General features: G+C 41.6%; 1 protein-coding gene across 3 annotated transcripts in view; it reads right to left on the bottom strand.

Annotated features, from left to right (window-relative positions):
• Positions 1-21,419, bottom strand: part of hps3 (HPS3 biogenesis of lysosomal organelles complex 2 subunit 1) — a 45,456-nt gene extending 24,037 nt beyond the window's left edge. For 2 of the 3 annotated variants that reach the window (XM_062027594.1, XM_062027596.1), the window contains exons 1-12: positions 21,375-21,419; positions 20,394-20,502; positions 20,241-20,312; positions 14,226-14,319; positions 12,951-13,024; positions 12,441-12,653; positions 12,051-12,102; positions 11,906-11,988; positions 9,424-9,541; positions 7,719-7,869; positions 7,553-7,635; positions 3,039-3,207 (exon numbers count right to left, since the gene is read on the bottom strand). In XM_062027594.1, the coding sequence (XP_061883578.1) occupies positions 3,039-3,207; positions 7,553-7,635; positions 7,719-7,869; positions 9,424-9,541; positions 11,906-11,988; positions 12,051-12,102; positions 12,441-12,653; positions 12,951-13,024; positions 14,226-14,319; positions 20,241-20,312; positions 20,394-20,444 (1,160 nt within the window). In that variant the 5' untranslated portion in view covers positions 20,445-20,502; positions 21,375-21,419. The remainder of the gene's footprint in view (positions 1-3,038; positions 3,208-7,552; positions 7,636-7,718; positions 7,870-9,423; positions 9,542-11,905; positions 11,989-12,050; positions 12,103-12,440; positions 12,654-12,950; positions 13,025-14,225; positions 14,320-20,240; positions 20,313-20,393; positions 20,503-21,374) is intronic. The other variant, XM_062027595.1, reaches the window with a different exon arrangement.
• Between the last annotated feature and the right edge of the window lie 1,233 nt (positions 21,420-22,652).

Here is a 22,652-nt window from a genome sequence, read left to right as displayed (position 1 = left end):
AACCACCTCATCTGGCTCCTCTCGATGTGGAGGAGCAGCGGCTTTACTTTGAGCTCCTCCCGGATGGCAGAGCTTCTCACCCTATCTCTAAGGGAGAGCCGCGCCACCCGGCGGAGGAAGCTAATTTCCGGCCGCTTGTACCCGTGATCTTGTCCTTTCGGTCATAACCCAAAGCTCATGACCATAGGTGAGGATGGAAACATAGATCGACCGGTAAATTGAGAGCTTTGCCTTCCGGCTCAGCTCCTTCTTCACCACAACGGATCGATACAGCGTCCGCATTGCTGAAGACGCCGCACCGATCCGCCTGTCGATCTCACGATCCACTCCTCCCTCACTCGTGAACAAGACTCCGAGGTACTTAAACTCCTCCACTTGGGGAAAAGATCTCCTCCCCAACCAGGAGATGGCACTCCACCCTTTTCCGGGCGAGAACCATGGACTCGGACTTGGAGGTGCTGATTCCCATCCCAGTCGCTTCACACTCGGCTGCGAACCGATCCAGTGAGATCTGAAGATCTTGGCCAGATGAAGCCATCAGAACCACATCATCTGCAAAAAGCAGAGACCTAATCCTGCAGCCACCAAACCAGATACCCACAATGCCCTGACTGCGCTTAGAAATTCTGTCCATAAAAGTTATGAACAGAATCTGTGACAAAAGGCAGCTTTGGCAACCCTCACTGGAAACGGGTCCGACTTACGACCGGTAATGCGGACCAAGCTCTAACACTGATCATACAGGCAGCGGACCGCCACAATCAGACAGTCCGTTACCCCATACTCTCTGAGCACTCCCCACAGGACTTCCGGTCGAATGCCTTCTCCAAGTCCACAAAGCACATGTAGGCTGGTTGGGAAAACTCCCATGCACCCTCAAGGACCCTGCCGAGAGTATAGAGCTGGTCCACAGTTCCACGACCAGGACGAAAACCACACTGTTCCTCCTGAATCAGTACAATGCCCAATAGAAATCATTTCTTGATCTTTTAAATTGGCCTGAAATTCCCCCAAATAGATCAGTTCAGGCAACCTCAGATCATTTTGCAAGTCATTCCCATGATCAGGGAGCATCCTATCTGGAAGCTTTGTTTTTCTAAGATTTGTGTGGGCTCTAGAAACAAACATGTTGAGTATGTCCTGTGATGTTAAACTGCAGTGACAGGAATGTCTACACATAAAAGAAAACTAGTAAGGGGGAACCAGACCAAAGAAGTGATTTATACATGAAAACTAACCATCGAGAAAATCTGCGAACAGACAAAGATGAACAGTTTGCCATTGCAAACCGAGTGCAATGGTGGACACGGTTACCACAAACAGCAAAAAAAACGTAACGCACAGTGATATAGAGTATCCAGCGTTTTCAAATAAGTGTTGGGTGTTTGTTTGACTACTTCATTATAAAATTTCCAATACACCATGAGCAGTTAATATTTTTGGAATGTTCAATGGCAGCCATTTGAAAATAACATCATCTTAGATATCTCTGCATTTAGCAGTAGACTAAGTAAGCTGGGACTGGACAGAATCAAAGGCAGACTGCAAAAGCTCAAGAGTTTGCCCTACAGTGGGGTATGAACAATATTTGACTGAGTCATTTGCATACTATGAACCTAATATGGACTCCTGAGGTACACCCTTTAATGCAGGGAAGAATGAGAAAGAGGACCCAGCAAACAGGACACATTGGGTTCTATCGGACAGGTACCGGTAATTAGAAAACCACTATACAGCATGCTGAGATAGGCCAATCCTCTGCAGTCTGTCTGCCAAAATGATATGGTCGACCGTTTCAAATGCTTTTGAGAGGTCGATAAATAGAGCAGCACAATATTTTTTGCAATCTAATGCATTCACAACTTTGATATGAGCAGTTATGGTGCTATGTCTCTTTCTAAAATCTGACTGATGTCAAGAAAGCCAACCATAGGTGTCTAAGAATGATTTAAGTTGTTCACTAACAAGCTTTTCAAACACTTTAACTAGAGCGCATAACTTGGAAATGGATCTATAGTTATTAACAGCTGTGGGAGCACCTCCTTTCAACAATGGTATAACACAGGCTGATTTCCATATTTTAGGAATCTCAAACACATCAGGAGGAATACAACTAAATGTATTAGCTATGGAAGTGTGATATGGATGGTGACATGTAAACCTTCTGAACATTCCACTGATTTGGATGTGGAGATAAGGAAGGTGTGGAGGGGGGCGTGGCCTGCGGACCTGCAGCGAAGCGGGGTGTGCCAGTGACAGGTGCGTAGATGGCCCACCTGGGCCTGCTTATCTAATCACCTGTCGCTCTGTTAAAAGGCAGCAGCCGGGGAGGAGAGAGGTGGTGGAGCTGGAGCGAGAGCAAGAGAGAGACAGAGACGAACAAACACTTGCTGAAAAGCAACATAGACTGCATCGAAGGAAAAATAAAACAGTGTTGTAAACCTGAACCTGAACTGTCATGTCAGTGCTTGGTGGTCCGAGGAACCCAGAGGAGAGAAACCTCCACAATTTGGCGCCCAACATGGCCGGACCACCAAGCACTGACATGACAGTTCAGGTTCAGGTTTACAACACTGTTTTATTTTTCCTTCGATGCAGTCTGTGTTGCTTTTCAGCAAGTGTTCGCAAGTGTTCGTTCATCTCTGTCTCTCTCTTGCTCTCGCTCCAGCTCCACCGCCTCTCTCCTCCCCGGCTGCTGCCTTTTAACAGAGCGACAGGTGATTAGATAAGCAGGCCCAGGTGGGCCATCTACGCACCTGTCGCTGATCTCGAAGCCGGTCCTGGCACACCCCGCTTCGCTGCAGGTTCGCAGGCCACGCCGCCGTCCACAGAAGGTTTACAGTGAAATTCACTACTGAAGTTTTCTTGATGATACAACATAATCAACCCATTATAAATCAGTCAAATTAGAGAGACAAGTGTTAGTCCAACTCAGTGTTACTTGAATTTTGTATTATCAAGTGCAAATATCAGTGATCATATGCATTATATAACAAATGATGTCACAGAATTGGCAACTCTTTATATGCGAGACTCACTTGGTGACGACATGTAACAGGTGGTCTGTTAGGACCGCCTCCAAGACCTTCTCAGGATACTGATAGGCGGAGAGAAGCTCCACTCCGCCTTTCAGGCTGTACAGGTAACCCGCAGTGGGAAGGGAGAAGAAGCAGAACACACAAGTCGGTTCGTCAACCGGAGACTGACCTTTTGCAGAGGATCGACAGAAAAGAAACAACATGTTAGTAACATACTACATGTATGGCGGGAGAGTGAACAGTACACAATTGTTGTATAAATAGCAGTAACTGACAGTGCCCCTTCTTTTAAAGGAGTCATGTTATGTCGTTTTTCTACATTTAAAACACTTCCCTGTGGTCTAAATAACTTGTAATTGTGGTACTTTGGTCAAAACATTGCACAGATTTTGTATTACAAACAATTTTGTGGGTGTATATTGTAGCGTCCCGGAAGAGTTTGTGCTGCAAAAGGTTCTGGGTATTTGTTCTGTTGTGTTTATGTTGTGTTACGGTGCGGATGTTCTCCCGAAATGTGTTTGTCATTCTTGTTTGGTGTGGGTTCACAGTGTGGCGCATATTTGTAACAGTGTTAAAGTTGTTTATACGACCACCCTCAGTGTGACCTGTATGGCTATTGACCAAGTATGCCTTGCATTCACTTGTGTGTGTGAAAAGCCGTAGATATTATGTGATTGGGCCGGCACGCAAAGGCAGTGCCTTTAAAGACCTACTGAAACCCACTACTACCGACCACGCAGTCTGATAGTCTACCGTAATTTCCGGACTATAAGCCGCTACTTTTTCCCCTCGTTCTGGTCCCTGCGGCTTATACAACGGTGCGGCTTATATGCGGCCTGTTCTTCTCCGACACCGACGAAGAGGATTTCGGTGGTTTTAGTACGCAGGAGAAAGACGATGACACAATGATTAAAGACTGACTTTTCATATACCGGTAGTAGGCTGGTTATTTTGATAACGTACATGCGAGCACTTTGTATTACTTTGCACCGTTGTATTATTTGTACTCTGCACGAATGCTGTTCGCCATGTCAAAGATGTGAAAGTTTGATTGAATGATTGAAAGATTTATAGTTAATAAATGGAACGCTTTGCGTTCCCAAACAGTCATCTCTGTCCCGACAATCCCCTCCGTGGTAGCAGGAACCCCTATATACTATGGTAATTACACATCAAAACCCTGCGGCTTATAGTCGGGTGCGGCTTATATATGGAGCAATCTGTATTTTCCCCTAAATTTAGCTGGTGCGGCTTATAGTCAGGTGCGGCTTATAGTCCGGAAATTGCGGTATATATCAATGATGAAATCTTAACATTGCAACACATGCCAATACGGCCGGGTTAACTTATAAAGTGCAATTTTAAATTTCCCGCTAAACTTCCGGTTGAAAACGTCTATGTATGATGACGTATGCGCGTCAATAGTTAAACGGAAGTATTCGGACACCATTAAATCCAATACAAAAAAGCTCTGTTTTCATCTCAAAATTCCACAGTATTCTGGACATCTGTGTTGGTGAATCTTTTGCAATTTGTTTAATGAACAATGAAGACTGCAAAGAAGAAAGTTGTAGGTGGGATCGGTGTATTAGCGGCTGGCTGTAGCAACACAACCAGGAGGACTTTGACTTGGATAGCAGACGCGCTATCCGACGCTAGCCGCCGACCGCACGGATGATCAGGTGAAGTCCTTCGTCCTTCCGTCGATCGCTGGAAGGCAAGTGAGCACGGGTGTTGATGAGCAGATGGGGGCTGGCTGGCGTAGGTGGAGCGCTAATGTTTTTGTCATAGCTCAGTGAGATCCCGTTGCTAAGTTAGCTTCAATGGCGTCGTTAGCAACAGCATTGTTAAGCTTTGCCAAGCTGGAAAGCATTAACCGTGTAGTTACAGGTCCATGGTTTAATAGTATTGTTGATTTTCTGTCTATCCTTCCAGTCAGGGATTTATTTCTTCTGTTTCTATCTGCATTTAAGCACAATGCTTACACATTATCTCCGTAGCTAAAGAGCTTCGTCGATGTATTGTCGTGGAGATAAAAGTCACTGTGAATGTCCATTTCGCGTTCTCGACTCTCATTTTCAAGAGGATATAGTATCCGAGGTGGTTTAAAATACAAATCCGAGATCCACAATAGAAAAAGGAGAGAGTGTGGAATCAAATGAGCCAGCTTGTACCTAAGTTACGGTCAGAGCGAAAAAAGATGCGTCCTGCACTGCACTCTAGTCCTTCACTCTCACGTTCCTCATCCACGAATCATTCATCCTGGCTCAAATTAATGGGGTAATCGTTGCTTTCTCGGTCCGAATCGCTCTCGCTGCTGGTTTAAACAATGGGGAAATGTGAGGAGCCTTTCAACTTGTGACGTCACGCTACTTCCGGTACAGGCAAGGCTTTTTTTTATCAGCGACCAAAAGTTGCGAACTTTATCGTCAATGTTCTCTACTAAATCCTTTCAGCAAAAAAATGGCAATATCGCAAAATGATCAAGTATGACACATAGAATGGATCTGCTATCCCCGTTTAAATAAAAAAAAAATCATTTCAGTAGGCCTTTAAGGTTTATTGGCGCTCTGTACTTCTCCCTACGTCCTTGTACCACTCCGTACAGCGGCGTTTTATAAAGTCATACATTTTACTTTTTGAAACCGATACCGATAATTTCCGATATTACATTTTAAAGCATTTATCGACCGATAATATCGTAAGTCCGATATTATCGGACATCTCTACAAAAAACAGGTAAGAAAAGTTGCTTTTGCATAATATGACCTCTTTTACTTGTTTCCACAAATAAATACAATGAAAAACAGTAATAGTTAAAATAAATATAATTAAATAGAACCTTTTTCAGGAGCATTGTGGAGTCTTCTGCATCTCTCATTGCAACTGTCAAGTGTACCAATGATTCGGCTATATTGTTTTATTGTGTTGTTGTGGGATGCCATGGCTAACCTCTACACTCACACAACTTTAATATCAACATTATACATTGTAATGTACAAATACAATTTAAGGCAGTTTTTTTTATGCTTTAAAATTCCTTTAAAAAGTATTACAATACCATGGTCAAGCTACACAACAGGACCACTTTACGCTAGACCTTTGTGTGCAGCAGTGCTTCTTAAATAGTGCATTGGGACCCCCTCTGGGGTTACAGTGAGATATCAGGGGGTTGCGAGCAGCAGGGGATTTCCTTATCTGTGTCTACGCTATAGTATTCATGTTAGAACGATACACAAGCCTGCAGCAGGGTGATAGCAGTGCTCAATCTAATCAACAGGCTCTATGTTTTACTCAGTAGAAGTGGTAAGTACATAGGGACACTTGTGCATTGTGCTAATGGAGTCGACGAGTTGGGGAAGTTTGTGACACGAATGAAAAGAAAAAAGGAGTGGTCAGTGGCATAAATAAAGAATGTGAAAGACACATTGCATTGTACAGATAAAAAAAGAAATATTATCAATAGTGATTCAATTCAGGGTGTCGTCACAATTTCTATTCACCAGAGGGGTCATGACAGATAATGATTGAGAAGCACTGGTATAAAGCAACGAGGAGGTTATTAGGAATAGAGATGTCCGATAATAGCGGACTGCCGATATTATCGGACGATAAATGCTTTAAAATGTAATATCGGAAATTATCGGTATCGGTTTCAAAAAGTAATTTATTTTATTTTTATTCATTTTTTTGTCCTGTCCAGCTTCTCAGGCAAATCATATAGTTGATGTAGATGCCCATATCGGCTGTTCAGATTGAGCCCAGTTTATAATTTCCTGTTATACAGTATGTCAAGCAGTCTTGCACTAAAGGAGGACTATGTTATTGTTTACTTTATTTCTCTAGTATACTCTGGACTGAAGCTGTGTGCCTTCATTGTTTTTGTAGCTGTTGTTTTGAGGCATGTTTAAAAAATAAATAAAAATAATGCACTTTGTGAAAGTCAAAGTATAGTATTTCCCATAGTTGTAGTGGGTATCAGGATTATCTCAGAGAGAGCATGTCCCAAATTCCAAGCTGCTGTTTTGAGGCATGTTAAAAAAAAAAAAATGCACTTTGTGACTTCAATAATAAATATGGCAGTGCCATGTTGGCATTTTTTTCCATCACTTGAGTTTATTTATTTTGGAAAACCTTGTTACGTTGTTTAATGCATCCAGCGGGGCATCACAACAAAATTAGGCATAATAATGTGTTAATTCCACGACTGTATATATCGGTATCGGTTGATATCGGAATCGGTAATTAAGAGTTGGACAATATCGGAATATCGGCAAAAAAGCCATTATCGGACATCTCTAATTAGGAACTTTTATTAGGACTGTCTCAGTGCTGTGATGCATTCTAAATCCTTTAAGAAAATCCCTAAATAAATCATTCTTCTGTAATAAAATTGTATGAGTGAACAGAAATATAATTTAAAAAAATACTATTGTTTGACAAATATAACATTTTCAAACTTTGAAACATTTTCTCATCCGTTAGTCGGAAAAAATTATGGGAAATGAACCCACTTGTGAATAGTGGGTGGAGTTTGAGGGAGTGAAGGTGTGTCTCTTCCACACTGCAACCCTGGAAGTAATCTGGAGTGAAACGCCTACAGGGGAGATAACAGAGAGAACATTTATTAAATATAGAAACCACAAATCTTCATGTTCTTGTGAACAATACACACGTTACCTAAAGAGAACATATGAGAAGGTATTTCGTCCTCCGTCCTCCAGCCCCGTTTTTTCGATGCTGATGGGGACATTACAGTCTTTAGCTCTCTCACCGAGCAACTCCTGGTGTCTCGGAATGAGCAGGAAGTCAGTTTGGTCGTCAGCTTGATCTGTGTTGAGAAAAGAAGGTGGAATCAAAAAACATTGATCAAGTATGTGCATAGTCACTCTGGATTTCATAAAATATTTGAATGTTGACCTCACTGCCAGTGGGGAGTGTTGCCTATCAAGCATAATGCTGTCTTATCTGTTATTTTAAAGGAATTAAGCTGTTAGAACTGTTCATGAGAAGCCTGTTGCTGACTACATGAATAGGTATCAAAATGTATTGTAACATTTTAAGTTAAAATACATAGTATATGAGCATCAAGACAGTTATTGAACGACGACGTTCATGCATTACAATTTCATACATGTTGTTAACATTTGCATTTCAAAATATGGGAAATCCTGGCAAAATAGGCAATGAGGGATTTTAGTTTTCATCAACAAAGCACAATTAAATAAAAAAATAACATATTAAAAACAATGTATTTCATGACAGGGGTCACTAACCACTAAGCTTAGCTATCTATTCAGATACCACATTGTGGAGGGGGGCGTGGCCTGCGGGCCTGCCGCGGAACGGGGTGTGCCAGGACCGGCCTACAAGACAGCGACAGGTGCGTAGATGGCCCAGGTGGGCCTTGATATCTAATCACCTGTCGCCTTTATTAGCAGCAGCCGGCATGAGACACGTTGTTGGAGCTGGAGTGGGAGCGAGAGGGAGCGAGCGAGAAACGGACGCAAACAGACACCTTGCTGGAAAGCAAAAGACTGGCACGATTATATGACAGTAAAACAGTGTTATACCCTGAATCCCAGGATCTCCTGGTAGTGTGTGGTGGTCTGCAGAACCCACTAGAGGGCATCCTCTACACACATCTTTTAAGACTACCTACTGAGGGTTTCCCGTTATACAGTGGACATGAAAACAAAAACACTTAACCACGCTTGTGCACAACTCAAGTCTTCAATCAACCTAACATAGCTTACGTACACATTTTAAGATGTAGGAAGCTGCTTTCCTCCTGTTGCAAATATTACATAATAGTGTCAGTACTTAATATTAGACCTTTTAAAATGTTTGCTACTCATATTTTGATTTGATTTTTATTTGATTTTTTATTAAGGATCCCCATTAGCTGGTTGCCACAACAACCCACTAGTCTTCCTGGGGTCCACAAACTCAACACAATTACAAGTATAAGCATATAATTATAACTACACAATACAGAAAAAAAATAAAAGCATCAATAAGAAAACAAGCAAACAATTTACAGTCACAGAATAATAATTACCATATAAATATAACTACACAATATAAAACCAAACAAAATCATCAACAAGCAAACTAATTTAAAGACTCAGATAAAATATTACTTTATTTTTAAAAACCTGTTTACTTTCAATGCCGGTGAGAATTCAAGCAGGTTATTCCAGAGCGATACAGATCCATAAATAAAAGATTTCCGCAAAGCATTCTTCCTGGGACGAGGGAGTACAAAATGCCCCTCACTAGACGCCCTGGTATTATGATTATGTATAGTGCTACTGTGAACTATTACTAATATGTACTGCATATTGAAGGCAACACACAGCTCCATGTGTGTATTTTTAATTACCATTTCTTGGTGCCTCCGATGACTCTTCCAGATCTTTGGCCTCAGGAGTTGTATCCAGTTTCAAGACCAGTACCTCCAGGTCAGCTTGCATAGCGACATATCCTGCACACAGTGCTACCTAGAAGGTTGAATGGGACATTTAAACGGGGATCCAAGAAGGCAGGACAACAGGACTTGAAAATCCTAAATAATGTTTATAAAAAATCTTAAAAGATGATACAATTACAACATTCATGCCCATGAGTGACTTCTGCCTGTCTCTTTTTGTACCCTTTTGAGAAAGTGCCTAATTTTGTATGCAGGTTAACAGACAACAAAATCAATTGAGTAATAGGGATGTAACGGTATTATAAATATTGCGGTATTTCTGTATCAAAATCATCATAATAAAACCGTGACTTGTGACAGTTTAAAAGTTGGTCCCTGTAATTTTTTCCTCGCATTTGAATTGGCCAGTGGGGGGGGGGGGGGGGGGGGCGTGGCCCGCGGGCCTGCAGCAAAGTGGGGTGTGCTAGGACCGGCTTCGAAATCAGCGACAGTTGAGAGTGTTTGTCTGATCACCTGTCGCTCTGTTAAAGGCAGCAGTCGATGAGCTGTTGATGGTGGAACACGAGTCGGAGCAGAGCAGAGAGACCATTGATGTGCTCAATCGAGGCAAAAGACGATTGCTGAAAAGCACTAAGACTTTTGCACAATCCAACAATATTATTGTAAAATAAACTGTGTTGTAAACTCCGAAAAGGAATGGTGATGTCGGTGACTGGTGGTCCAAAGCACCCAGAGGAGCAAGATCTCTACAGCCGGTCTGGAAGTAAACTACATCTCCCAAAATTCCCTGCGGAGCGTAAGTGTCCGTGTGTGGAAGGTTGTGAACGAGAGAAAATTATTGGGTTTTTTCAGACATTTCCTGAAATGTTCATTAAAATCTATCCATATCTTTTTGAGTTATGTTGCTAACATAAACAAACCCTGGCGAAAACACAACCTATTTGGTCTGCGTATAATGCAGGGCAAAGTCGCCGCCTTCGTCTGGAGTGTTACCAAAACGACACAAAAAGCTGCTCAGAAGTTCTGATGTTGAAACACACATTTTTTTTCCAAACACACATCAAAAGTGGTAAAAATGGCTAAATCAAGCTAGAATTAAGGTTTTAAAATGGCCTTTCCCAAAGCCCTGACTTAAATGTGTAGACAATGCTGAAGAAACAAGTCCATGTCAGAAAACCAACAAATTTAGCTGAACTGCACCAATTTTGTCAAAAGGAGTGGTCAAAAATTCAACCAGAAGCTTGCCAGAAGCTGGTGGATGGCTACCAAAAGCGACTTATTGCAGTGAAACTTGCCAAGGGACATGTAAGCAAATATTAACATTGCTGTATGTATACTTTTGACCCAGCAGATTTGGTCACATTTTCAGTAGACCCGTAATAAATTCATAAAAGAACCAAACTTCATGAATGTTTTTTGTGACAAACAATTATGTGCTCCAATCACTCTATCACAAAAAATAAGAGTTGTATAAACTTTTGATCGCTGTGTGTATATATATATATATATATATATATATATATATATATATATATATATATATATATATATATATATATATATATATATATATATATATATATATATATATATATATATATATATATATATATATACACACATATATAGGATACCCAGTGTTTCCCACACATTCATTTATTTGTGGCGGCCCGCCACGAAAGAATTACGTCCGCCACAAATAAAAAAATAATAAAAACATTATATATATATATATATTTTTTTGTCCTCTCCAGCTTCTCAGGCAAATCATATAGTTGATGTAGATGCCCATATAGGCTGTTCAGATTTACTTTACAAAAGAGAAGTGTAGGATACTTCTCTTGTTGCCTTATTTGTATTTGACCACTACTGTTTTCTGCTTATTTGTTACTGACTGTGGCAGGACACCTCAGCCTCTGTTTCACTTTATGTTGCTGGTAAATAATATGGTTGTAGTAGTAGGATAAAGTTAAATGATTTAGTATGCACTAATTAAAGGGGCAGAGCTTTAAGAGACATTTTAGCTTTTATATTTTATAAGACAAAGGGAAAAAGCGGTAGAAAATGGATGGATGGATATTTTTTGTAAGAAACACAATTAATAAATATATTTCAGTGAATAACTTATTGTTCAAATCTGTAATTAAATATGTACATAAAGTGTTGTAATTATATTGTAAAATGGATGGATTGATGGATGGATGGATGGATGGACGTTTAAAACAAAACTGTTATTATTAATTAGTAAGTATACATTTTTTGAGCCTTTTTAGAGAAAATCATATCATTGTAGTAAATTATGCAAATTACTCGATGATGTCATGGTGACCACGCCCATAGCCACGCCCCCATCACCACAGGTATCTTGGCAGTTTATGGGAAACACTGGATACCGTTACATCTCTATTAAATAGTAATGAATTTAAAAGCAGACCTGTTTAGGTTTAGTTCCTGTAACATGCAGAATGGCAGAGCGTTCAAAGTCCAGATAGGAGCAGTTTTGGTGTGTGGTTTGATCTGGAAACAAAACAGTATGAGAGAAGAACACAAAGAATGAGTGCAAAACATTCAAGTGTTACCTAGACTCTGACTGGAATTCAGTTGTGTGGATGAAGGTTGCTGCATGTTCTGCTAAAATTGAAATCACAAATTAAAAATTCATAACAAAAGCAGAAGTGGAGAAAAAAAAGAAGAAAATAAGATTGTATAGCCCATATTATGATATTACATCATTTATTATCATTAATATTGAGCAATGATTGTTATTAATTCCTGAAATAATGTCTTGCATATTGCGCTTTTGTTTTCAAGCAAAGCATTTTGTCTTAAATGTATTTCTCACATATAAAAATCCCCCCTTTTTGGAATTTCAAGCAAAATAATCGTTTAAATTAATACATTGTAACACAAAAGTGTTTTGTTGCAATTGCAAGTACATGGATGAATAGTGGAGCAGCCCTTATACTTGCCAGGTTCTGCTGGTTCTGTCTCCTCAAAGTAAACAAAACCAGAGTCTTGTCACAGCCGACCAGGAGGTCGCCTGTCACTGAGCAGCATGCGACAGCAACAGGACGCTCTGATAACGGAATCTCGATGATCTCCATTTGTACTCCGCCCCGCTGGGACGCCCCACGTAGAAGGTGGCCTAACAGACGCACCCCAACACGAGCCTTTTCCTCAGCCTAAATTGACATAGATATGCATGTATTATATCAGGGTAGCTGCATGTTTCAATAAGTCTAAATTTAGGACTTTTTTTAAGACCAAAATGTAAACAATTTAGGGCTGTTTCACTTCTATATAGCCAAAAAAGTGCAAAGACATGAAGGAAAAGGCCACTGTCACTACAGTATATGGATTTATTCACTGTTAAAAAATCCTTAACCTAACTAAAAACACCAGAAACCTCTCATTTGTCAACTAATATTTGTTTGGAATTTTGAAATGAATGAGTATATCACCCGGCTTCATGCTGTCACCTGGTAACGCCAGTTGGTGTAGGCTCTCAGGTAGGTGGCGCTGTTCTTTTCCTCAATGGTGACCAGGTAGTCTCCTACATTAAGGGAGATAAGAGTGTCATTCAGTAAGTCAAATTGTTCGTTCTCTTTCCCCCCCGCACAAATTATAGAAAATAACCAATCAATCATCTACAGTTGTGCTCATAAGTTTACATACCCTGGGACAATTTATGATATCTTGGCCATTCTTCAGAGAATATGAATGATAACACAAAAACCTTTCTTCCACTCATGCTTGATGGTCGTGTGAAGCTATTTATTGGCAAACAACTCTGTTTACTCTTTTTAAATCAAAATGACAAAAGAAAGTACCCAAATGACCCTGATCAAAAGTTTACATACCCCTGTGACTTTGATCTGATGCCATGCACAAAAGTTGAAACAAACAGGTTTGAATGGCTAATCAAGGTTCCAATCCTCACCTGTGACAGGTTTGTTTGTAATTAATGTGTGTGTATAAAAGGTCCGTGAGATTCTGGGCTTCTGACAGACCATTGCATCTTTCATCCAGTGCTGCACAGATGTTTCTGGATTCTGAGTCATGGGGAAGGCAAAATAATTGTCAAAGGATCTGCGAGAAAAGGTAATTGAACTGCATAAAACAGGAAAGGGGTATAAAAAGATATCCAAGGAATTGAGAATGCCAATCAGCAGTGTTCAAACGCTGATTAAGAAGTGGAAAATGAGGGATTCAGGTAGACCAGCAAAGATTTCAGCCACAACTGCCAGGAAAATTGTTTGAGATGCAAAGAAAAATCCACAACTAACTTCAGCTGAAATACAGGACTCTCTGAAAAACGGTGGTGTGGCTGTTTCAAGATATACAATAAGGAGGCAATAGAAGAAAAATGGGCTGCATGGTCGAGTGGCCAAAAAGTTCAATTTTGGTCTCATCACTCCAAATTACTTTGTTCCAGAAGTTTTGAGGCTTGTCTCTGTGCTGTTTGGCGTAATGTAAGCGGGATGCTTGGTGACATTTGCGCAGAAATGGCTTTCTTCTGGCGACTTGACCATGCAGCCCATTTTTCTTCCATTTATTGGCAAACACAGTTGTTTGCCAATAAATAGCTTCACACAACCATTAAGCATGAGTGGAAGAATGGTGTTTGTGTTATCATTCATATTCTCTGAAGAATGGCCAAGAAATCTCCCAGGGTGTGTAAACTTATGAGCATGACTGTACATTGTGGCACAAGGACTGCTCGAAGCAGTGGATGAAGAAAAGAGAGTCCTTACCAATATTGCTGTGCTGGATGCTCCTCACAGTGCCCATGGTTGCAAAGCGACAGATAAGAGGGCATCCTACCAGATCCAAACTGTAGGCTTCCACCTGAATTCAACAAAATATACTGAGTGTCTTCTTGCCTCTTATTCGAAAATCTTCGATTGATTGTCACTGTCTGATGAAAAGCAATGTACCTATAAATTTTGTGATTCAAATAAATACGAAAGAAATCCCCAAATTTTGAGATCAATAGATTTTATTGGACAGGAACATCTTTGCATTTTATATAATTTCACTCAGGGTGTAACGGTACAGATATACAGAATCCGATCTATCAGTATGGAACCTTAGGTTCAGAACAAAGGCGTATTCAATTGCAAATCGTTCACTCATTCCCTATATGCCGAAGCTGGGTTATGGCTGTATTATGCAAAACCAACTTGTCTTACCAATTGGTACCTGCTGGTTTCCATTTGGGATCTGCATAAGTCACGAAAATTTGAAAACAAACCGTGGAGGCATTGCGGACATATTTATGAAGCAATCTTGTAAACAGAGCTAACCTAAAACCTTAGCATGCTTACATTAAAATTATAACTTTTAGCATGTGTGCTAAAGTTAGCATGCTAACATTTAGCATGTTTCTTATAACAAGTTATATGACTCTAAGGTGTATGGCTGCGGAAATAGAGAAAAAAGTGTAAAATTAGATGAACAAGTTAGCATGCTTATGTTAGCTTGCTAGCATGCTATTGTTTGCATGCTAACAGTTAACAAGTGTCACATACCAAGTTATATGACTCTTGGGGAAACGGGTGAAAAACTAGCTCAAAAAGTTAGCATGCTAATGGTAGCAAGCTAGCATGCTAACAGTTAGCTTATGTCACATACCAAGTTATATGACTCTAAGGTGTATGGCTGCAGAATTAGAGAAAAAACTACAAAATTAGCTAAAAATGTTAGCGCTTAAATGTAAGCGTGCTAGCATGCTAACGTTAGCATGGCAACAGTTAACAAGTGTCACATAGCAAGTTATGTGACTCTGGGGAAAACAGTTGCAAAATTACCTCAAAAAGTTAGCATGCTAAAACATTATGCTAACAGTTAGCATGTGTCACATTCCAAGTTACCGTAATTTCCGGACTATAAGCCGCACCTGACTATAAGCCGCACCAGCTAAATTTAGGGGAAAATACAGATTGCTCCATATATAAGCCGCACCCGACTATAAGCCGCAGGCGTTTTGATGTGTAATTACCGTAGTATATAGGGGTTCCTGCTACCACGGAGGGGATTGTCGGGACAGAGATGACTGTTTGGGAACGCAAAGCGTCCCATTTATTAACAATAAATCTTTCAATCATTCAATCAAACTTTCACATCTTTGACATGGCGAACAACATTCGTGCAGAGTACAAATAATACAACGCTGCAAAGTAATACAAAGTGCTCGCCTGTACGTTATCAAAATAATCAGCCTACTACCGGTATATGAAAAGTCAGTCTTTAATCATTGTGTCATCGTCTTCTTCCTGCGTACTAAAACCACCGAAATCCTCTTCGTCGGTGTCGGAGAAGAACAGGTCCAAAATGGCGTCGTCAGCCACTCTCTCTCCTTTGTTCTCGCTCTCAAAACCTTCCTCTTCGTCAGTGGAATCAACGGCTCCGGCTTCGTCAGCCGTTACGCCGTCCTCTTCATCATCACGACGCAGCAGTCCAGTTGCTGACTCAGAGTCGTCCGTGCCCTAATGGACAGTCCTTTTCGTCTCATAAATCTGAGACACCATGATGGTCCACCTCTAAAATCTTCAATATTCATTTCTTTGGCGGTTGTTTGGGCTTTCAGTCGGATCTGCACGGTGGAAATACCCCGGCCGTCTGCTCTCTGTGTGTTCACCCAGTCCTCAAGAAAGTTGTCAAGTTCCGGCCATCTGCTTTTATTACCTATGAAGGATTTTTTTGTCTTTTTGCATTGAATCAGTTCTTCATGCTGCCATCTCCAACGTCTCACCATTGATTCATTGATGTCAAGGGTACGTGCAGCAGCTCTATTTCCTTCTTTGACAGCCAGATCGATTGCCTTTAACTTAAAAGCAGCATCATATGCACTTCTCCGTTTGTTTTCCATATTGAGGGTGTTTGCATGAACACTTCCTTCGCGCAAACTGTCGCTGACGCTCTCCTACTCTTTGTTTTGCTCTCGTTACCTGGCGCCAGATGTCTGCCTCGGTCTCGCGCATCCTCGGTAGTGTGCGCCCCTGGTTACCGTAAGCCGTAAAAAAGCCGCACCGTTGTATAAGCCGCAGGGACCAGAACGAGGGGAAAAAGTAGCGGCTTATAGTCCAGAAATTACGGTATATGACTTTAAGGTGTATGGCTGCGGAATTAGACAAGAAAGTGTAACATTTGCTCAACATCCCATCCATCCATCCATTTTCTACCGCTTGTCCCTTTCGGGGTCGCAGGGGGTGCTGGAGCCTATCTCAGCTGCATTCGGGCGGAAAGCGGGGTACACCCTGGACAAGTCATCACCTCATCACAGGGCCAACACAGACAGACAACATTCACACTCACATTCACACACTAGGGACCATTTAGTGTTTCCACTCAGCCTATCGAGCCCGGGGATCGGACCCAGGAACTTCGTATTGTGAGGCACACATACTAACCCCTGGTCCACCGTGCTGCCCTATTTGCTCAACATATTAGCACTTAAATGCTAGCATGCTAACATTAACATGCTAACAGTTAGCATGTGTCACACACAAAGTTATATGACTCTCAGGTCTTAGGCTGCAGAATTAAGAGATTTTTTTTTTTAAATTAGCAGAAAAAGTTAGCACGCTAATGTTAGCATACTAGCATGCTAACATGCTAATGTTAGCATACTGGCATGCTAACATTATAAAGCTAGCCCATGACTGGGTTAGGAGAAATACCAAATTCACTATTTGTTGGTGTAGTCATAGAAAGTAGCAACAAAGCTATCACAAAACGTTAGCAGCGTGTGAATGGACGCTTGCATTGCTGCAGGCCCACAATAACTATGGATTTATCTCGATATATCGAGTTTGTGAGATATATCTGTGGAACTTGCTTCCTAGCGGTCCCACTGACAGACACTTCACAGGAGCCAAGCGTGCCGTTTTTAATAAAGTTTTAATGCACATAAGTTTTTATCAAAGTCTTTCTTCCGCAGAACGTGACCTTTCAGTCACGTCCGTATCCTCTCTCCCCTTCTGCTCCCGGCCGTTTATTGTTAAAGACAACAGATGATTAGATTACCACGTACCACCTGTGACATCTAATCACCTGCCAGCTGTGTCTCGCCATCAGCACTGCCACGCCCCCGTCTGATGGTGCTCTGTCCTCAGCACCATGGACAGAGGCGGTGACCTTTGCTCCTGCAGGCAGCGCTGGCAACATCTCCCTCCACAATATCGATATATTTTTAAACAAGATGTGAATTAAGAAAACATCGTAATATCGATATAATTTATTTCACGTTAAAATGTGAAGTGAATTAGTGAATTAGATTTATATAGCGCTTTTCTCTAGTGACTCAAAGCGCTTTTACATAGTGAAACCCATTATCTAAGTTATAATTAAACCAGTGTGGGTGGCACTGGGAGCAGGTGGGTAAAGTGTCTTGCCCAAGGACACAACGGCAGTGACTAGGATGGCAGAAGCTGGGATCGAACCTGGAACCCTCAAGTTGCTGGCACGGCCGCTCTACCATCCGAGCAATACCGCCCCCAAAATGACCAAACCCCTCCCCTTACTCCTTCCAAGACTGCTTGCACATCTAAGAACATCCATGATTGGGTGGTTGTTTACTATGATGAGTTACGATTGGTTGAGATTAGGCCAATCAGAGGCAACATAGGGCGGGTCATGGAACCAGGCAGGGAAATCACAACAGACATCCCAAATGACGACAAGAGTTTTCAAGCGGACGATTTATATATTCAAAAAACTAGTGGAAGATGGCAGAGGGATTCTCTTCCTTAGATTTTTCTACTTGGCCACATTTGAACAAATGCATGCGTATGGATAAAACATTAATTTGAGTTGTTTACCATGTAAGCCCAAATCAAAACTGTTCTCCAGTTGCCAAGCACGAGAAATGCTGCCAAAAATGTATGCCTAAGTGAGGAAGATCATAGAGAGATCCGTTTATTTATGTTGTATAATTATGTGCTACTTAAACAGTTTATTTTCTGTGCTGTAAATACCCATCTTGACTAACTGGGTTAATCTACTTGGCCACATTTGGACAAATGCATGCCTCTGGATAAAACAATAATTTGAGTTGTTTACCATGTTTTGTGGCCTTGGAGAAGGCATTCGACCGGAAGTCCTGTGGGGAGTGCTCAGAGAGTATGGGGTAACGGACTGTCTGATGAAGTGAAGTGAAGTGAATTACATATATATAGCGCTTTTTCTCAAGTGACTCAAAGCGCTTTACATAGTGAAACCCAATATCTAAGTTACATTCAAACCAGTGTGGGTGGCACTGGGAGCAGGTGGGTAAAGTGTCTTGCCCAAGGACACAACGGCAGTGACTAGGATGGCGGAAGCGGGGATCGAACCTGCAACCCTCAAGTTGCTGGCACGGCCGCTCTACCAACCAAGCTATACCGCCCCTGATTGTGGCGGTCCGCTCCCTGTATGATCAGTGTCAGAGCTTGGTCCGCATTCCCGGCAGTAAGTCCGACCCGTTTCCAGTGAGGGTTGGACTCTGCCAAGGCTGCCCTTTGTCCCCGATTCTGGTGACTTTTATGGACAGAATTTCTAGGCGCAGTCAAGGCGTTGAGGGGATCCGGTTTGGTGGCTGCAGGACTAGGTCTCTACTTTTTGCAGATGATGTGGTGCTGATGGCTTCATCTGGCCATGATCTTCAGCTCTCACTGGATCGGTTCGCAGCCGAGTGTGAAGCGACTGGGATGGGAATCAGCACCTCCAAGTCCGAGTCCATGGTTCTCGCCCGGAAAAGGGTGGAGTGCCATCTCCGGGTTGGGGAGGAGATCTTGCCCCAAGTGGAGGAGTTCAAGTACCTCGGAGTCTTGTTCACGAGTGAGGGAAGAGTGGATCGTGAGATCGACAGGCGGAGCGGTGCGGCGTCTTCAGTAATGCGGACGCTGTATCGATCCATTGTGGTGAAGAAGGAGCTGAGCCGGAAGGCAAAGCTCTCAATTTACCGATCGATCTACGTTCCCACCCTCACCTATGGTCATGAGCTTTGGGTTATGACCGAAAGGACAAGATCACGGGTACAAGCGGCCAACATGAGTTTTCTCCGCCGGGTGGCGGGGCTCTCCCTTAGAGATAGGGTGAGAAGCTCTGTCATCTGGGAGGAGCTCAAAGTAAAGCCGCTGCTCCACCACATCGAGAGGAGCCAGTTGAGGTAGTTTGGGCATCTGGTCAGGATGCCACCCGAACGCCTCCCTAGGGAGGTGTTTAGGGCACATCTGACCGGTAGGAGGCCACGGGGAAGACCCAGGACACGTTGGGAATACTATCTCTCCCGGCTGGCCTGGGAACGCCTCGGGATCCCCCGGGAGGAGCTGGACGAAGTGGCTGGGGAGAGGGAAGTCTGGGCTTCCCTGCATAGGCTGCTGCCCCCGTGACCCGACTTCGGATAAGCGGAAGAAGATGGATGGATGGATGGATGTTTACCATGTAAGCCCAAATCAAAACTGTTCTCCAGTTGCCAAGCCGGGCATATTTCGCAGGAGAAATGCTGCCAAAAATGTATGCCAAAGTGAGGAAGATCATAGATAGATCATTTTATTTATGCTGTATAATTCTGTGCTGTTAATACCCATCTTGACTAACTAGGTTAATAAAAGTGCCACTGACTGTTTACAGTACAGTTGTCATTCACTTAAATGTCAGTAAATCTCGCTCAAAAATGAATATCTTCATATGTATACTTTCACCGGAAAATATATCGAGATATATATATCGAGTTTGAGTAAAAATATATCGAGATATACTTTTTCGTCCATATCGCCCATCCCTACCTTGCATCCTCCAGTCGTGACCACAAACAGGGCACCGCCTCCACAGCAGACCAACCCAGGCTCCTGCTCCACCTAACAAAGAGCAGTTTTACAGTATTAAGGATGAGGAAATAATATTTACATTCCGACTAATATTTGGCACGCCCCACTGACCTGAACTATCTGCTGTGAGGCGTAAGGATGGCAGTTATAAACGTGCACCATGTTTCATAAGCGTGGAAAGTTTCAATTCTGCTTTCTCATTTGCAGGACACCCAGCACACTGTAAAAGAAGTATTAAGACACAAAGTCATTTAGTTTCTCCAAATAATGTGAACAGACTTTAAATTGAGGGTTGTGAGCATTGTCAGCTAAATGTAAATATCCTTACATTGCTACTGCCAATTTGGTATGCTTTATCTACATGATTAGACAACATATTGGCAACAAATGAAAGTTGAGTTGAGTTTGAGTTTATTTGGAACATGCATGCATACAACAATTTCCAGTTTCTCTATTCAACATGTTTGAAAAGGAGTAAGAAGAAGCAGAGCTTATTTAATCCTACCCCTTTTCCTTTACATAGCAGTTGGTAAGACTTTTGTTCACTTCCTGTTCGCAATTTAGTCACAATATACTCCATAAGTAATTACAATAAAAATAAATAAATAATAATTGGTGAAGTAAGTTATATTTCATATGGTGAGATGAGTAAGATTATCTTGAAAATGAATGGATGGATGAGATAAATTCAGAATGTTTATCATGGTTCTTCTTCTTTGTACTTTGTAAACACTTGAAATTTGAAGAGTTTCTTGAAGTGGATCATATTAGTACATTGTTTGATTTCTTTGCTTAATCCATTCCATAATTTAATTCCATACTATACTATACTAACTTTAAATCTTTTGTAACTTTACAAATGTCATTTATATAGAGAGTGAAGTGGAAAAAGTAGTTTAACAAAAAAGAAACACATTAAAGTGCTCAGAGGCTGAATAAGGCAGTATTGTGTCGCTCTAATCGATATCACATGCTGAGTCTTGTGAGCTGATTCAATGGCGCCCGACTGTAACAATGACCTCAGATACAACTTCAACTCACAGACATTCGCATATTTTGCCCCCAAAAAAGCACAATATATATTAATACAACCTGTTCAGTCGCGTAATTCTCTTTTTATCCTCTTCCTGTTCGGATGACCGCTTTCACATTACAAGCAGGAAGTTGACGTCAACCACAACAACGATGGACACGCCCCCTCTGCTCCCATTGGCTCACTTTTCTCTGCATTTGATTGGTTGTTTAAAGCCTTCAAAGTATCTTTTTAATTTTTAATTTTCAGTTTTTTGGCTTGTTAAAGTGATTATTCTTATCCGTGCATCGTAATACTGAACTATTTGAAACTCAATAGCATGTCTGCTTCTCGTTCAAGTTGGCACGTCCACTCGTCGTGTGTAACACTAGAGGGCGCTTTTGGAAAGGGAAAGTGAGAAACAAAATACTGTGCAATATTTGTTGTTTCCTCACAAAAGATTGGTCATGGAGCAACCAGTCGTGCCAACATTGACTGGACTCGTATTTTAATATGCTATGCAGTATAAAGCATATGTTGTTTAACAACAAAATATTGTAGTATTTTTACCTGTGTATAATTGTAGTATTTTAGTAGTGTAGAATCTAGTAGTGTAGAATCGACTTTATTTTCACTCCCATACAAAACATTCTAACTCGGATTGTTTCCCTGGCTTCGAGACTCTCCAGAAGGACAGTGCGGCGAAGACACAACAAACTCCCTTCTTGTCTCTCATGGACACACCCTTGTTGTTGTTGACTTTGGACTGACTAGCGACTGCACGGCATCAAGGCCACGGAACAGAGACACGCGGCAGGCTTACACACACACATGCATCCACAAAAAATATACGCCACACACACATACCCCACTCCCCATCCAACGCCCTTGACGCGAATCACGTAGGGGTGATGGACGGCTGGGAAGCGCCTAAGGAGCTGCAGCCTGCCACCGTGGCCCCCACTCCCTCCCCTCTGTTGCAAACCTCGAGATAGATGTTGTAATATGTACATGTGCTTTGCTACGGAGGTTTTTACCGACTGGGTCCCCTTAGAAGCGTAGTCTAGATTGTATTTTTTTACTCATCCTCCCCCAAATCAAATCAAATCAAATCAACTTTATTTATAAAGCACATTTAAAATTTACCACAGGGGTAGCCAAAGTGCTGTACAATGGGCAGGTTAAAAGATAATACGAGAACCGAGCAAACACAACACAAACAGAGCACGATAAAAAATAAATAACTAAACTAAATAGAACATAAAAACATAAAAACAGGTTCTCAGCAGGTGTATTATGGGGCGCCATTGCAGGATGGATATCACTCAGTGTTAAAAGCCATGGAATAAAAGTATGTT

The sequence above is a fragment of the Entelurus aequoreus genome, linkage group LG19 (assembly GCF_033978785.1).
Source record: "Entelurus aequoreus isolate RoL-2023_Sb linkage group LG19, RoL_Eaeq_v1.1, whole genome shotgun sequence".
Lineage (NCBI taxonomy): Eukaryota > Metazoa > Chordata > Actinopteri > Syngnathiformes > Syngnathidae > Entelurus > Entelurus aequoreus.
The sequence above is the reverse complement of the archived record's forward strand: the minus strand, read 5'-3'. Positions and strand labels throughout refer to the sequence as shown.